Genomic DNA, 17,447 nt, shown 5'->3' with positions numbered 1-17,447 from the left:
CGTCAGATATACCATGATAGGCGATGATCTTTACAAACGCATATATGGCCAACCACTTCTCAAATGTGTCACTGCAGAACAAGCCCAGTACATCATTAAGGAATTGCATGAAGGCATTTGCAGCTACCATTCCGGCGCAAGGGCAGATATATGCCAAAAGGGGAAGAAGCCAACCGAGGAGATAGTGGAATGGGTAAGGTGATACTTGTGCCTAACTGATCTTATTTGTTCTCTACAGGAACAATAACCATTTATTTCTAAAGTTCATTTTTTAAGTTGGAGAAAGAGGTTTGGTTGGCTAGGGAGAGCCTTCATTTAGGTTTGATCTTTCTGAAGTTTCTAGGTGTTTCCTGGTGGTTTTCCAGGTTTGCAAGTGTTATCTTGTTGTGTGTGTAAAGACTCTTGTGGGATTGAAGTGTCTTAGTTTGTATTTTTGTTTATTTTGAAAGTGTAATCTTGTGGATTGTGTAAATCTTTTGAAATAGTACAAGTCGGGCTCTGATTGCCTTGACAAACTAGATGTAGCTTAGATTTGAGTGAATCAGTATAAAACTTTATGTCCTTGTGCTTGACTCTATCCCTTCTCTCTTGATTTGTGTTTTAGAGTTTCAAGATTTTTGAATTTTACAATCTTTTAACAGTTCTTATGTGTTTTAGCACGACATGAGGCTTGATCATGTTGAGTGATAATATAATCTTAGGATTCTAAGAATTTTCACGAAACATGAATTGGTTGAACGGTTGTGCATTGAGTTGGCATTAGCATAGTTATAGGTTTGAACCCTGGTAGAACCAAATTAAACTTTCTTTTTGCCAAAATTTTCTTTGGCATGAATGTGAAAGGGCAGAGAAACCCTAGTTGACAAGGGAGCAACCAAGAGGGCTGGAAAACCATCATAAAACACTAATTCAATGAGCATTAAGTGGGTATAATGTTAATTTTCGTTTTAGCCATTAAACCAATTAAAAGTCAAATTGAAATTGGGAATTAAGGGCAAAAACAAGTGAGAGAGAAGCCTTTTGGAGTTAGAACAACAAATTGTGCTGAAAGTTTTGTGTGAGGGTGAAATTGGAGGCCAATTGGAGTAGAATAGAGCTGACCAAAGGCGAGTCAAGTGCTATTGTCATAATGGAACTCTAACATTGTCTATTAAGCAAGGAAACCAGGTTAGGGGAGATGGACTCTGTGCATTTAAATTCGTGTTACTATGTTGCCTGTTGTATGTAAAATTGGATGTTGAATTCTGGCTTAAACTGCATAATGTCATGTTTCTGGAAATTTTCCAGAAACCGCCTGGCAAGCCTTCAAAGCCACTAGGTCACTCATCCATATTTTATGCAATTTCTGGGTTCCAAAGATGGAACCGCCTGGCGGTAAGAGCTTATCCGCAGGCGACGCGAACTAATTGGTTCGATTTTAATGTTTTTGGTGTTCTGGAATGATTCTGATCTAGGAAAAATGGAGTTCTTATATGTGTTGATTGTTGAGGATTAATAATCGTTATAATTACGTTGTAATTGAGTATTAATTGGGGAAAATTGCATGAACCTGGATTTTAGGGTTTGGAACTTGAGGTTTTGAGGTTATGAGGTTAATTGATAGTTGAATTCCGCTGGAAAAGGCTATGGGCTAAGGTTTGGGATGCATATTCGATCAAATGTAATCACAACAAATTGAGGAGAGGGTAAAATTCACAGAGAATGGAAATGGGCATTGAGTTCGAGAGTTCACAGGTGCAGGAATTACTAGAATTCTCCAGAATTCTATGCACCGCTTGGCGGCACCTGGATGGCCATCGAGCAACAAGCACAGACGAGTGGAGTGTGCTGCAAAATGGCAACAAGAGGGAAATTCATTGTGGAGTCAGTTATGGTAAGGAAAAGTAGAGTGGTGATGTGCTGTCTATGGTGTTAGGAAGAATAAATAACGCAAAAGGTGATATTAGAGAGAAGTATAAAATCTAAGTTGAATTATGAAAGATTTGTGTATATATGTTGATAGTGCAACAAAGTCAAACAAATAAGAATCTTACTGTATGGTGGGGCAGAGTATCATTTAGAGTTGGATCTATGATGTGAAGTTGCTTAGGGTGAATGTGAGTTATAATTCTAGGATAAAGTCTAAGTGTGGCTTTACATATAATTGAGGGGTGATGGCTGTAATAACATGAACCAATGACAAGAAACAAGTAGTATGAGTGGATTGTGGCATACTATGAATGAGTAAGGTTGACTTTAAGGAAGTCTAATTTTAGTTTACTTGGGTGGTTGAACTTAAATGGAAATAGGAACCTTGATAATAAGTGACCATGTGACAATTGTTAAATAAATTGGTGTAAATTATTGTGAGTCTTAAAGCCTTGAATGGGGAGTGGAATATGTTCTGGAGGATTAAAAACTAGTACGTAGGTACTGATACAGTGCCTAGCGGTAGGGTTGGACAGTCAAGCGATAGTTGCTAAATCAGAGATGTACTAGGACATGTGGCACCTGGCGATGAGGGTCTTTCCGCTAGGCGACACTTGTAGACAGGGGTGTTGGGGCCTATTGTTGTTGAAAATATTGGCTGCATACGCATGAGGAGTATCAGAAGGTGCAAAAGTCGTGGCCTGTTGCAAGGCGGGGCAAGAATATGTGAAATGCTCAACTGACGTGCAAATGCACAAACTCTTGCAATAGAAGGTGCAACTCTTTGATTCGTAGCAAGTTGGTTGACTAAGGTGGTAAGAGCATCAATCTTGGTCGCCAACTTCTTAGTGTATTCGGTAGCTCCTACATCATGAACTCCCTTAACAACAATGGCATCATTTCTTGCACCAAATTGCTGAGAGTTAGAGGCCATACTCTCAATCAATTTTCTCATTGCTACTGGGTTCGAATTAGCAAGAGCACTACCACTTGCAGCATCAGTCATGCTTCTATCCATATGGTGCAAGCCTTCATAAAAATACTGAAGAAGCAGATGCTCAGATATCTGGTGGTGTGGGCAAATAGAACACAAATTCTTGAATCTCTCCCAATATTCGTAGAGACTCTCCCCAAATTGTTGCTTGACGCCAGAGATTTCCTTTCTTATGGCTTTTGTTTTGGACGTAGGGAAGAATTTGGCCAAGAACAATCTCTTCAAGTCATCCCAGCTCGTGATGAACCTAGGTGCAAGGTAATATAACCAATCTTTTGCATTGCCCTCCAAGGAATGAGGAAAAGCTTTCAAGTACACATGATCCTCTTGGACATCTGCAAGCTTCATAGTGGAGCACACAACATGGAACTACTTCGTATGCTTACACGGGTCCTCACCTACAAGTCCATGAAACTTTGGCAACAAATGGATTAATCCAGTTCTTAAAACATAAGAAACTTCCTCCTTAGGATACTAAATGGACAATGAGTCATAAGTGAACTCAGGTGCAATTAGCTCACTTATTGTCCTCTCATGAGGTGAAGGTTGAGCCATGTTATCAGTTTTAAAATGAATGTCAGAATGATCAGAATGCTCAGTATGCACAATATGCTCAGAATGCACAGAAACATGAATACTAGGTGAATCAGGAAATGTCACAGAATATGCAGGATGCAAAGATAGATTCGTGTTAAATTATTGGCAAGTGTACCAATTTATTTCAAGTAGTAAAATGGTAGTCCAAGTGTCGTTTTCCCAAGGGATTTGTGTTTGTTAATCTACTTGTGATTATTTACCGATTTTAGCATTTGTGAAAAACATTTTTAATTCAAAGTACAATAAAGCATGCAAACTTATAAAAATAAAGATGTGATTCGGTAAAAGGCATTATTAGGATTGGATTTCATGAATCAACTTAATTTAACGCTACACAATATAGAAATCTCTACGTACTCACATTCATGTTAAAAGCATACTTACTCTAATCCCTTAGAAGCAAGTTCTAAATCATATGTTAGAACTCTAATTCCTTAGCCATTTTAGCATACAATTTGCATTAAATCACATTTCTAGAATGACCAAGAGATAATGTATGAATACGAAGGAGATTATATTGCATAGGAAAAGTTACATAGTGTATGAATTCATTACATCCAATCTTAATGAAAATAGAGATTAGCTACTCCTAATCATCTAGAACATACGGATTTGATGAATTCGCATGAGTAGATGGAAGAATTCACTGTAATTTCGTCCACAAGGTGCCCTTGACCGAAGCTTTTGAGTTTTTCTGCGTTTTTCACCACAAAAAGAACTAACTCCTTTCCTTTGATTCTTGAAACTTAACCAACCAGAACTGTCTGCTCGCTGGGCGAGCCTTATCTCTCGCTGGGCGAGAGATCACTTAACTGCCACACAACTACTATGTCTCGCTGGGCGAGACAGACTTCTTGTTGGACGAGTGTGGGGGCTTTGGCTGGGCGAGATGGTCCTGACAGATAGCTTTGTAGTCTTCCATTTTCCTATACAATTACCTATACAATAATCTAAGAAAAGAAAAATACTCCTAACTAAACAAAAAACAAAATACTAATAAACTACCTAAGAAATAAACATAATACACATGAAATAAAGACAAATAAGAGAGGTTAATAAGCTTAAATACCAAGTATTTATCAAGCTTATCAACTCCCCCAAACTTGAATATTTTCATGTCCTTATGTAAAACAAATATATACAGACACAAACAAAAGTACTGACCTAAATTGAACTAAAGAACATGTGATCTTCAAACATATCAACTTTACACAAATTAAAGAAAATTCCTCTATATTTCCAAAAGTCATAAATATATGGCATGGTGTATCAATTTAAATCCTCAACTAGCATGACATATGACAACCAGTGAAAGGATTCTTCAACTCTAAACAACAGTCAGTGTTTCCTCACAAAAGCATGTTATAAAATTATTTCATCAATTTTTGCACATCATCTCATTCACACACTTCACACACTTTGGTTAGATCAAAAGGTCTTTTTAAGGTTGAAACTTGGCTTGGCTTAGAAGAATCATGGTTTTTCATGGAATCAAATCACCATGAAAGAGGAGAACAATTATATGCATAAACATTATTGAACATTCTCACTCCCCAAATACAAACAATACAATCCACCATATTCTTTTCATAGCTCAACCTCACAATTTCATATCATGCACCCTTTTCATTAATTTGCCTTTGGCCTCTTTTGCAAACTCAAATTTTTTTTCTTTTACATTTTCATTAAGAATGTGATGAAGGATTATCTTGTTCCCTTTTAAGATGATTGAATATGGTGTGAGTTGATTAAGAAAGCTAAGTGAAATCCCCACTGGACATTAAGATAGTAAGCTATCTAGATGTGAATGTTCCTTTCACAAAGCTCAAGAGAAGAAGATGATGGATTGATTCAACTAAGTCAACTTAGGGAATCAAAAATAACAAACACAAATGAAAGGGATGAAGGATTAGTGAAATTCCTTTCTAAACATGCTTAGTCTTCTTAAGCATGTGCCTTCATCCTTGGTTGGGGTTAATCCTTCATCACCCTCCCCTTCTTGGAGAGAATTTGACCACAAATTCTTTAAGCCTTTGTAGATGGAGGTTGACTTGATTTGGGGGAGGTTTTGCGCCTCCCTTTTATGAGCTCTTGTTCCATCTTTTCTAAGGGTACTACCCCTAGCTTTGGTTAGGCCATCCCTCTTTTCTAGACCACTCTTCTTCTCATGCTTGTGCATTGGGTCTTCCTTTTGAGCCTTGGAAGAGAAGGAAGAATGGTGATGTCCATCTTGCTTTGGAAATAATTTTTTAGAGGCAAGTAACACTTTGGAGGTAACTTTCTCTTTTTCTTTTTCATCTTTTCTCTTATCTTTCACTTTATTTGGGTCCTCATTTGCTTGATTGGGTGAGAGAGGTAGAAGTGTGAACTTCTTGCCTTGGAAGGAGAAAGCATGGCCATCATAAAAGACTTTTCTATCAAATTGCCATGGCCTACCTAACAAAATATGAGTTTCTTCCATAGGCACAACATCACATAACACCTCATCTTTAAAATTTCCAATTGAAAAGTTAATGAGGACTTGTTGAGTTACTTTAATGTCTTCTTTCTTAAGCCATGATAGCTTGTATGGCTTGGCATGAGGGATAGTTTTCAAGCCAAGCTAGTCCACAACCCTTGTGCTAGCCACATTTACACAACTTCCATTATCTATGAGGAGGGGACATAATTTGTCTTTGATATGACACCTTGAATGAAAAAGGTTTTGTCTTTGAGAAGGGTCAAGTTCCTTGGAAACTTGTCTTAGTTGGTGCATTATCATTAACAATCCACCTTCAAGGAGTTTAATCCTTTCACTTGAAGAAGAAGTGTGGGAAGAAGTACTTTTGGGGGAAGGGGGAGAAAAATGTTCACTCTCTACTTCTTTTTTAAGGTTTAAGGCCATGGTTCTTTTGGTAGGACAATTTGAAGCTCTGTGCCCATATCCCAAACACTTAAAACATTTTATAGAACTTATCCTTGTACCTTGAGAAGAATTAGGAGTTTCATTAGAAGGCCTAAACGAATTAGTCCTAGGAGGTGGGTCTTGGGAACTCTTGGGTGGTGATTTATCATGTTTTCTTTCTTTATCTTTCCAAGTACTAGAATAGTAGTCATTGTATGAACCACTCCTCTTGGCCTCTTTTTTCTTTTGCAATTGAGTTTCAACTTTGGTAGCCAAATGTAAAACTTTGTCAAGAAAGGAGTACTCATATAACTCTACTAAATCTTGTATGTCCCTCCTTAACCCACTCACAAATCTAGCTACCTTTTCCTCTTCAGTTTCAAATTGGAGTCCTACTTTTAGAAGTATGGACTCCATCAACTTGTAATATTCATCCACACACATGGACCCTTGTTGAAGCCTTTGGAGCTTCAAAAGAGTCTCCCTCCTATAGTAGGAAGGAACAAATCTAGCGCGCATCAAAATTTTAAGGTCCCTCTAAGAAGTCGCGAGTGACTCTTGGTTAATATTGTCCATACATAATTGATGTCACCAAGTCATGGCATAATCCTCAAACTCTAAGATTACCAAATCTACTTGCTTTTGATCACTAACTACATGAATGGTAAAAATTTGGTTTGGTCCACTTTTTGTTCCCACTCAATGTAGATGTTTGGGTCATTTTCTCCTTTGAACTTAGGAATCTTTGGAGTTTGCTTCTCTTGTGATGGGTTGCGCCTAGAATGCCCTCTTTTCTTAGCATCTCTTTCTTGCTCTTTAGCTTCAAGCCTTTGAATGTGCTCTTGGATTCTTAGGTCACTTTGCTCCTTTTCTTTTCTCAATTGTTCAAAGGACTCCTTCCTAGACAACTCCAAATCCCTAAGCAATCTCATCAATGTATTGTGTTTGTTTGGAGTAGGTGCATTTGATAAACTTGCCATTATTCCTACAACAAAACACTCAAAGCCAAGACAAAATAAATGAATTAGGGGTTAGACAACATGAAAAACGAGACCAATTCCAACCCAAAATGCAACCCAAGTGTTTAGATCACACTCCCAAAGTACTAGGGCAAGGCTAGCACTCAAAATCCACCAAAGGATTGAAGAAAACACTTTTAAAAACTTGTGCAAAACCTTTCAAATGCAAGACAAGTGATTCGGCCACAACACCCCAAGAGTTTCAAGAAAAGAAAACTAGTAAGACAAAACAGAGAACACCTAGTGACAAGCAAGAAAAGCAAAAAAACAAGGAAAGCTAAACTCTAAAGAAGAAAAGTTTGAGACAAAACTTTTAACAAGAATAAAACAATAAAAGCACATTTTAAAGACTCTATGGAAAGTACTTGACAAGCATCTTCAAGTCTTAAATCATGCATACACCAAGAAAGATCATAACCAAGTTAAAGTATGGAACAAATTAGCCAATATCACCCAATTCTCAAGTAAGAAAACTAGTAGCATAACACCTAGTGAAAAACATACTTTTAGTTCACCAAGGAGCAAGGTTGCTCTCGGTTTTTAGGTAAAAATTGGTGCAAAATTATCTTCTTTCCACAACTAGTTTCATAAAATGGTGAGAATGAGTTTTAGGTGGCTTGGACACTTAGTTCCTTAAGTTTTAGGCCAAAATCAATTTCATGGAGCTTACATCAAGCAAGACATAAAGTGAAAGCAAGCTATCTAGATGTGAAGGTTCCTTTCACAAAGCTCAAGAGAAGAAGATGATGGATTGATTCAACTAAGTCAACTTAGGGAATCAAAAATAACAAACACAAATGAAAGGGATGAAGGATTAGTGAACTTCCTTTCTAAACATGCTTAGTCTTCTTAAGCATGTGCCTTCATCCTTGGTTGGGGTCAATCCTTCATCAGAATGTTAAGCTTTTTCAATCATCACAACTTAAGAGTTTCAAGCTACTTACTCCTCATTTCTCAATCACATGTTTCCCCCAAACTTAATCTCAACTCATACCCATGTTGACAACATAAAACTTGTTCTCTTCTTCCATGGTGTAAGGTAAGATAATATCTCACAAGACTCAGGGTAAGAAACAATACATCAAGGCTAAAAAAGGGGTTCACAAATGGTTTCACAATATGTACAAAGGTTAGCTATTTGGACAAGTAGCTTTATTACATAAAAACAAACAATTGCCTTTTTCATCCCTAACCAAGTGTGTGTGATTGCATTCAAAGAATCATGCAAAATCAACTTTATAGCAATAATATCTTTCCTCTCATGCTCTCATGCAACACATTCTCAAAACTCATACATCCAATCACTAGGCATGTTCAAGCACAGAATAAGGAATGAATCAAGGTGCAACCACATCCAAATATCTTACTCAATCATATTTGCAAGCAAATAATCCCCAATCATGCAAAACCATATGAAACAAGATCACAATGTTACTACACAACGAAACTACACAATATAACAATACCAAAATGTCAGGTATTCAACATAAAATAACTAAACAAACTAAGATAAAATATAACACCATCAGATATGGCCTTCAGAGCCAACGACTCCAAGCAAGCTCCTGTTGCTTTTTCTGTTGTTGAATCCATACTGGATTAGGTTCTTGATGTTGCTGTTGTTGTTGTTCTTCCTACTGCTCCTCTTCCTGTTCCTGCTCTTCCTCATCATCATCAGGCACATCACACCCCACTGAGATGTAGGCCTGCCGAAATAGGTTGGGCACGGCGTGGCTGGTGTGCAGGTGCAAGACCATCACGTGGCTGGCGGGCAGGTGCTAGTGCGGGAGCATCAACTGCCTTGTTGGTGTAGTTTTTGTGAAAGAACTTCTTATCCAAGGGAGAAGCTAAAGATAACAGCACATGAGCATCAGAAACAAGGCCCTTCTCCCTGCAAAGTGCTGTTATAATGGCAGGAAAGCCCAAGTTTACATTGGCAGCATCAACAGTATAAGCTATGTCCTGTGATATAAGTGCACCAACATCCATGTCTAGCCCAGTGATTATCCCAAAAATGAGATAAGACCTCTCCAAATTCAAATCAGAAGTGTGCGTATGTGTGTTAGGGCAGAGGTTGGTTTAATAGAATGCACTCCACATTTGAGCCAAAGAAGTCAAGTGTTTCCAAAGGAGCCGCACAGGCGTGCCATTAACACACAACACAAAAGTATGTCCAGGAAGACATAAGACCGAGACGATCTCATAAAAATCTTTTTGACCACTCATCAATGCACTATAGGGAGTGTCGTGGCCAGGAGGAGCACAGGTTGTCCTCAGAAAAGTGTTCAAGGTGCGCTTGTCATATTTAATTGTCTTGCCGCACACCTTAGCTTGACGGGGCCCAATTCTAACTTGTTGATAGGCGTTAGCATAGAACTCTTTCACCAAAGTCTCATCTATCTCATTAGGGAGATCCCCTAACACCCGATGCCATTTCCTCCTGTCTAGCTTAAGTCGGAATTCATCATACTCCCCTAGATTTAACTTCACTTTCCGCTCTGGAATGAGGCCCCGAGACACGATCTCTACAAACCGCTTGGCAGCATCCTCGGAGGAGAACCTGTGCTGGTCATAATTCTCCACAAATTCTGTCTCCATATAATCCGGTTGAGGAGCATGAGAGGAGGAACCACAAGTCAATCTCTTCTTTTTTCCCGCCGCAGCAGTCTTGGGAGGAGCCATCTACTCAAAGAACATAATAAAAACACTGAAAAATAATAACAAACGTCAAAGCATAAAAGCAATACATATAAATCAACACAATAGTGCTTAGTCGCTAGGCGAGTTCTTGCAGCACACAAATACAGAAAACAGAAAGAAATAGTGAACAACAATAGATTCATCAAGCAAAAACATTCCTAAACTAAATCCCTAAGCACATTCTAAATCACAACAAAATAAAAGAAAGAAAAGAGATAATTTACCTGGTGAAAAGAAGTAAGAGATGAGTGGAGAAGAGAAAAGTCGAGAGAAACGGCGCACACCAAGAAACAGAAAGGAAAACTTAGGTTAAAGTGAAAAAAGAAGGGTGAAACTGTAATTCCGTCGAGGCAGCGCAGACGACTCGCTGGGCGAGCACCTCTTTTTCAGCACAAGTCGTCAATATTAACCCAACTACTCGTTGACAGCAATAAAAGCTGCCACACTTGCTGAGCGAGAGATGACAGGCGCTGGGCAAGTACAACAATTTCACTCCTAAAATTCAATTTTTTTTTCATTTTTTGTCATTCGCTAGGCGAGCACGTGTGCCCATCGATTAATTTCGAGAATTTTTTTAACAGAGTTACAGTGGTCCTTGTCATTGGGCGAGAGACAGTCGCTGGGTGAGTCTGCATAATTTTGTATCAGGTTTTTGCAGAAAAAACCAGACTCGCTTTTTTGCTGGGCGATAAGATCGAAACATCAACTCTAAAATTGAAGTAAGAAACAGCAATAAACACTGGGTTGCCTCCCAGGTAGCGTTTCTTTAACGTCACTAGCTTGACAGGTAATAACTATGGATCATGCACATGAAAAATAGTTTTGAGGCGTTGACGCTCACCTCCCAAATAATGTTTCAATCTTTGACCATTCACCACCCAACTTCTAAGTGGATCTTCAGATAAAGGATCCATCAAATCAATAGCACGATAAGGCTTTACAACCTTGATAGTGAAAGGTCCAGACCACTTAGATTTCAACTTGCCAGGAAAGAGTTTGAATCTAGAATTGAAAAGCAACACTTGCTGGCCAAGTGTAAAATCCTTTTTCAAAAGCTTTTTATCATGATAAAGCTTGACTTTCTCCTTGTATCTCTTTGAACTTTCATAAGCAGTCAATCTTATTTCATCAAGTTCTTGCAACTGTAGTTTCCTATTCTCAACAGACAAAGAGGGATCAAAATTCAGAAATTTCAAGGCCCAATAGGCCTTATGTTCCATTTCCACTGGAAGATGGCATGATTTGCCATAGACTAACTGGAATGGGGTTAACCCCACTGGAGTCTTCATGGCTATCCTATAAGCCCACAGAGCATCATCCAGTTTCATAGACCAATCCTTTCTAGATGATGCCACATTCTTCTCAAGAATCTTCTTTATCTCCCGGTTTGACACTTCAGCTTGGTCGTTGGTTTGAGGATGATAAAGAGAGGCAACTTTGTGTCTAACCTCATAATGTTTCAAAACCTTGGCCAACTGAGCATTACAAAAGTGAGATCCTCCATCACTAATGAGGACTCTAGGAACTCCAAACCGGGAGAAAATCTGACATTTTAAGAACTTAATGACTGTCTTGGCATCATTTTTTTGACAAGTAGCTGACTCTACCCACTTGCTAACATAATCCACTGCAACCAAAATGTACTTATTACTGTATGAAGAAGGTAGGGGACCAACAAAGTCAATTGCCCAACAATCAAACACCTCAACCTCTAAAATGGCTTGTAGTGGCATCTCATTTCTTCTTGAAATGCTTCCAACCCTTTGGCACTTATCACAACTCCTCACATGAGCATGAGCATCTTTAAACAAAGTGGGCTAGTAAAAACCGAATTGGAGCTCCTTGGCGGCTGTCCTTTCTCCATTAAAGTGTCCACCACATGGCGAATTATGACAATGCCATAGGATATCAGCAACTTCCTCAAGAGATTGTCAACACCTAACTTGATCAAGTATGGGTTGTCCCAAACAAATTGTTTGGCATCATGTAAGAATTTCTTCTTTTAATGCCATGATAATTCCTCTGGGAGAACCCCTGCAACTTTAAAATTTGCCATATTAGCAAACCATGGCCTTTCCTGAATGAGAAGCAAACTTTCATCACAAAATGTCTCACGAATCTCTCCCTCCTTACATCTTACTTCATCATTGACTAGCCGAGAGAGATGATCCGCGATGACATTCTCACTTCCCTTTTTGTCCCTGATCTCCAAATCAAACTCTTGAAGCAAAAGGACCCAACGTATCAAACGTGGTTTGGAGTCAGGTTTGGTCAAAAGATACTTAATGGCAACGTGGTCAATGTAAATGATCATTTTAGACCCAACAAGATAGGATCTAAACTTCTCTAAAGCATACACGATTGCCAAAAATTCCTTCTCTGTTGTGGCATAGTTGAGCTGAGCACCATTCAAGACCTTGCTTGCATAGTATATGGCATGAAAAACCTTTTCTCTTCGTTGTCCAAGAACAACCCCAATGGCATAGTCACTTGCATCACACATCAACTCAAAATCTTGAGTCCAATTAGGTGCTATGATCACGGGGGCTGAAATCAGCTTCTCTTTCAAACTATGAAAAGCTTTCAAGCCCTCAGCATCAAACTCAAAAGGAGTATGACCGGAAGATTGCAAAGGGGTTTAGCTATCTTGGAGAAGTCTCTACTGAAACGTCTATAAAACCCAGCATGACCTAGAAAGCTTCTAACACCCTTCACATTAATTGGAGGTGGTAATTTCTTAACAACATCCACCTTTGCATGATCCACTTCTATTCCCCTGGATGAAATCTTGTGGCCTAACACAATACCTTCACGAACCATAAAATGACATTTCTCCCAATTCAACACAAGATTCGTATCTATGCATCTTTTTAAGAAGTTGTCAAAGGATGTTCCAAAAACTGAGAAGTTGTCCATGAACACCTCAATACATTTCTCTACCAAATCAGAAAAAATTGCTAGCATGCATCGTTGGAAGGTAGCAGGAGCATTACAAAGACCAAATGGCATCCTTCTATATGCAAATACACCAAAGGGGCAAGTAAAAGCTGTCTTCTCCTGATCCTCAGGATTCACTACTATTTGATTGTAACTTGAATAACCATCCAGGAAACAATAGTAGGCTTTCCATGCTAGCCATTCCAACATCTGATCCATAAAGGGAAGAGGAAAGTGATCCTTCCGGGTGGCTTGATTAAGTTTCCTATAATCAATACACATCCGCCATCCGGTGACTGCCCTAGTTTGTATCAACTCGTTCTTCTCATTTTGAACAACAGTCATGCCTCCCTTCTTTGGCATTACGTGCACAGGACTTACCCATGTACTGTCAGAGATAGGATATATCATCCCTACCTCTAACAATTTTAGCACCTCCTTTCTCATCACTTCTTTCATGATAGGATTTAATCTCCTTTGTGGTTGTGCTATGGGCTTAAAGTCCTTTTCCATCATGATCTTATGCATGCAATAGGTTGGACTTATGCCTTTCAAATCAGAAATTTTCCAACCTATAGCTCCTTGATTTGCTGTGAGAACTTTCACAAGCTTTTGTTCCTCACTTTTTGATAGAGAATTACTGATTATGACAGGCTTCTTTGAATCATCCTCCAAAAACACATACTTAAGATGATCAGGCAACAATTTTAGTTCCACTTTGCCTTAATCATCTAACTTTCCTTTTTCCAACTTCTCCACTTCATCCTTAGTGGAGGTAACTTCTTTCAATCTGTCCAAATGTTGTGTAACCTCCTCAACTTAAGATTCCTCATCTAAAGTCAAGTCATCACAAGCATCTATCAATACTCTCTCAAGAGGAGACTTCACAAACATTTGGCTCTTTATAGAGTCCACTAATTCATCCAAAACTTTCACCCGAAAGTAATTGCTACTATCACTAGGATGTTGCATGGCTTCCTTAACACTGAAAGTCACAGTTTCATCTTGCTCACGCACCTTAAGTTGGCCATCATCCACATCAATGATCACCCTAACAGTCTTCATAAATGGTCTACCCAAGATAAGAGGAAATTCATTGTCCTCTTCCATGTCTAAAATGACAAAATCCACTAGAAAAGTGAATTTGTCCACTTTAGCAAGGACATCCTGTATAACACCATAAGGACACTTGGTAGAACGATATGCTAATTGGAGTGTCATTCTTGTGGGTTTAACCTCCAAATCACCAATTCTCCTTAACATGGAAAGAGGCATCAGATTGATACTTGCTCCCAAGTCAATCAAGGCCTTTCTAATAGGTAATTTGCCAATGGTGCATGGAATAGTGAAACTGCCTGGATCTTTAAATTTAGGCGGTATAAGTTTTTGGATGATTGCACTACAATTACCTTGGAATTCTATTGTTTCCTCTTCAATGTATTTCCTCTTCTTGGTGAGCAAATCCTTCAAAAATCTTGCATATGAAGACATTTGTTGAAGAGCCTCAGAGAAAGGAATGCTAATCTCCAATTTCTTGAAGATATCCATAAACCTTGAGAATTGCTTCTCTTTCTCTTTTCTAGAATGAGTCTTAGGATAAGGAAGAGGCTTCATAACCTCTTTACCCCTTCTTGTGACTTCCTCATCCTCTTTTTGCTCTTCTTTCTCTCCATTCTCATCAACCACACTTTGCTCACCAATAACATCATCCTTTTCTTTTTCTTGCTTCTTAGGTAACTCGGCTAACACTCTACCACTCCTTGTAGTTATGGCCTTACATTGCCCATTTCGGTGATCACCACCACACAACTCACACCCTTGCACAGATTGCTGGTGTTGAGCTTGAGAAACATTTTGGATTTCTTTCGGTAATTGAGAAAGTTTCTTCATGAGATGTTCAAGCTGTTGAGTCATAATTTTATTCTAAGCCAATATAGCATCTTGGGATTGCAATTCTAAAACACCACCTTTCTTTGAAAATTGAGTTCTCTCATTAACTTCATTGTCACTAGATGCCATATTATCAATCATTTCATAGGCTTCACAAGGTGTCTTCCCCTTGATAGACCCTTCAGCTGAAGCATCTAGCATCAATTTTGTGTGAGATCTCAATCCTCCTAAGAAGATAGTCAATGTATCAGGCTCATCAAAACCATGAGTAGGGGTTTTTCTGAGCAATCCATTAAATCTCTCCCAAGCTTGACCCAATGACTCATTAGGTTCTTGTTGAAAAGAAGAAATGTCTTGCTTCCCTTTGTTGATCTTTGATTAGGGGAAATATTTGTTCAGGAATTTAGCAACAACATCCGCCCAATTAGTTAAACTATTTTCAGGAAATGAGTTTAACCAAACTTTAGCATTGCTAGCCAAAGAAAAAGGGAAGAGACTGAGTCTGATAGCCTCATCTGGCACTTGATGGATTTTTATAGTGTTACAGATTTCCAAAAATGTAGCCAGATGAGTGTAAGGATTCTCATTTGACAATCCATGAAACTGGTTACCTTGGACCAAATGAATCAAGGTTGGCTTCATTTCCATATTTGTAGCATTAACAACTGGTCGAGCTATGCTATTGAAATTCAGCAGTGCTGGAAATGAAGCATAGTCTTCCAGAGTGCGTCAACCCTGATCACGTCCATCATCATGGTTACCAGTCATTTCTTCTTCCTCTTTATCAGATGAGGAGAAAAGAATCTGTTCAGAAGAAGTAGAAGCTGCCTCCCTAACTTCTCTAGATTTACGGTTCTGCTTTCTTCTTCTACTATTATTCCTTCGAGCAGTGCGTTCAATCTCAGGATCAAATAGAAGATTTTCAGCTTTTGTTCTACTTCTCATGTAGAACAAGAACCACTAGACAAGGCAAGGAAGATGCAAGAGATATATACACAAACTAAATATACAAAAATCAAAACAAAGTGAATTTACAAATGAAAGCTTAAACCAGTAAATAAAACACAAAAAGACAAACGACAATAAACAAATCCCTGACAACGGCGCCAAAAACTTGTTAACTTATTGGTAAGTGTACCATTCGTTTCAAGTAGTAAAATGGTAGTCCAAGTGTCATTTTCCCAAGGGATTTGTGTTTGTTAATCTACTTGTGATTATTGACTGATTTTAGCAATTGTGAAAAACATTTTTAATTCAAAGTACAATAAAGCATGCAAAATTATAAAAATAAAGATGTGATTCGGTAAAAGGCATCATTAGGATTGGATTTCATGAATCAACTTAATGTAACGCTACACAATATAGAAATCTCTACGTACTCACATTTATGTTAAAAGCATACTTACTCTAATCCCTTAGAAGCAAGTTATAAATCATATGTTAAAACTCTAATTCCTTAGCCATTTTAGCATACAATTTGCATTAAGATCACATTTCCAGAATGACCGAGAGATAATGTCTATTCCTAGATCATAACTCTTGGGATGTTCTATCCATGTCTAGTTCCAAATTCATTTTCCAATGATTTAGTAACAACAAATAACATGATATTCCTATCATACACATTAATAATCAAGATAGAACAATTGAATACGAAGGAGATTATATTGCATAGGAAAAGTTACATAGTGTATGAATTCATTACATCCAATCCTAATGAAATTAGAGTTTAGCTACTCCTAATCATCTAGAACATATGGATTTGATGAATTCGCACAAGTAGATGGAATAATTCGCTGTAATTTTGTCCACAAGGTGCCCTTAACCGAAGCTTTTGAGTTTTTATGCGTTTTTCACCACAAAAAGAACTAACTCCTTTCCTTTGATTCTTGAAACTTAACCAACTAGAATTGTCTGCTCGCTGGGCGAGCCTTATCTCTCGCTGGGCGAGCCTTATCTCTCGCTGGGCGAGAGATCACTTAACTACCACACAACTGCTATGTCTCGCTGGGCAAGACAGACTTCTCGTTCGACGAGTGGGGGGGCTCTGGCTGGGCGAGATGGTCCTGAGAGACAGCTTTGTAATCTTCCATTTTCCTATACAATTACCTATACAATAATCTAAGAAAAGAAAAATACTCCTAACTAAACAAAACACAAAATACTAATAAACTACCTAAGAAATAAACACAATACACATGAAATAAAGACAAATAAGAGAGGTTAATAAGCTTAAATACTAAGTATTTATCAAGCTTATCAATTCCTAAGATGCCTAACTCCTCTGTGGAAGGTCCTATCAATCTCAGGATCAATGGGTTGTAAGTCACTTGTATTTCCCCTAGTCATGCACCAAATTACATTAATTCTAGTGGTAAACTACAAGTATACCCAAACGAATTCCAAATGACTTGAAAATTGGTAGGATTGTCGCTTGGGTGATCACACAGTACCTAAAAAAAATCAGCTCAAAAATGAGGAAAAATCACAAAAAAATATTGATGAAAGATAGAAAATG

At 38.3% G+C, this 17,447-nt stretch overlaps 1 protein-coding gene and 2 non-coding genes across 3 annotated transcripts; 2 read left to right on the top strand and 1 right to left on the bottom strand.

The window, feature by feature from the left end:
* The first annotated feature begins 2,972 nt into the window (after positions 1 to 2,972).
* LOC114182798 (small nucleolar RNA R71) lies at positions 2,973 to 3,079 on the top strand. The gene has a single exon (XR_003604234.1). It is a non-coding gene; the product is annotated as a small nucleolar RNA R71 (small nucleolar RNA).
* A 10,779-nt stretch (positions 3,080 to 13,858) lies between these two features.
* On the bottom strand, positions 13,859 to 14,953 carry LOC114180537 (uncharacterized). Its single transcript, XM_028066848.1, has one exon. The coding sequence runs from the start codon at positions 14,951 to 14,953 to the stop codon at positions 13,859 to 13,861; it is 1,095 nt and encodes a 364-aa protein (XP_027922649.1).
* Positions 14,954 to 15,188: 235 nt separating this feature from the next.
* LOC114182805 (small nucleolar RNA R71) lies at positions 15,189 to 15,295 on the top strand. The gene has a single exon (XR_003604241.1). It is a non-coding gene; the product is annotated as a small nucleolar RNA R71 (small nucleolar RNA).
* Positions 15,296 to 17,447: the final 2,152 nt, after the last annotated feature.

Source organism: Vigna unguiculata, chromosome 4 (genome assembly GCF_037176805.1).
Source record: "Vigna unguiculata cultivar grain cowpea cultivar isolate G323 ecotype 2 chromosome 4, ASM3717680v1, whole genome shotgun sequence".
Taxonomy (NCBI): Eukaryota; Viridiplantae; Streptophyta; class Magnoliopsida; order Fabales; family Fabaceae; genus Vigna; species Vigna unguiculata.
The sequence above is the reverse complement of the archived record's forward strand: the minus strand, read 5'-3'. Positions and strand labels throughout refer to the sequence as shown.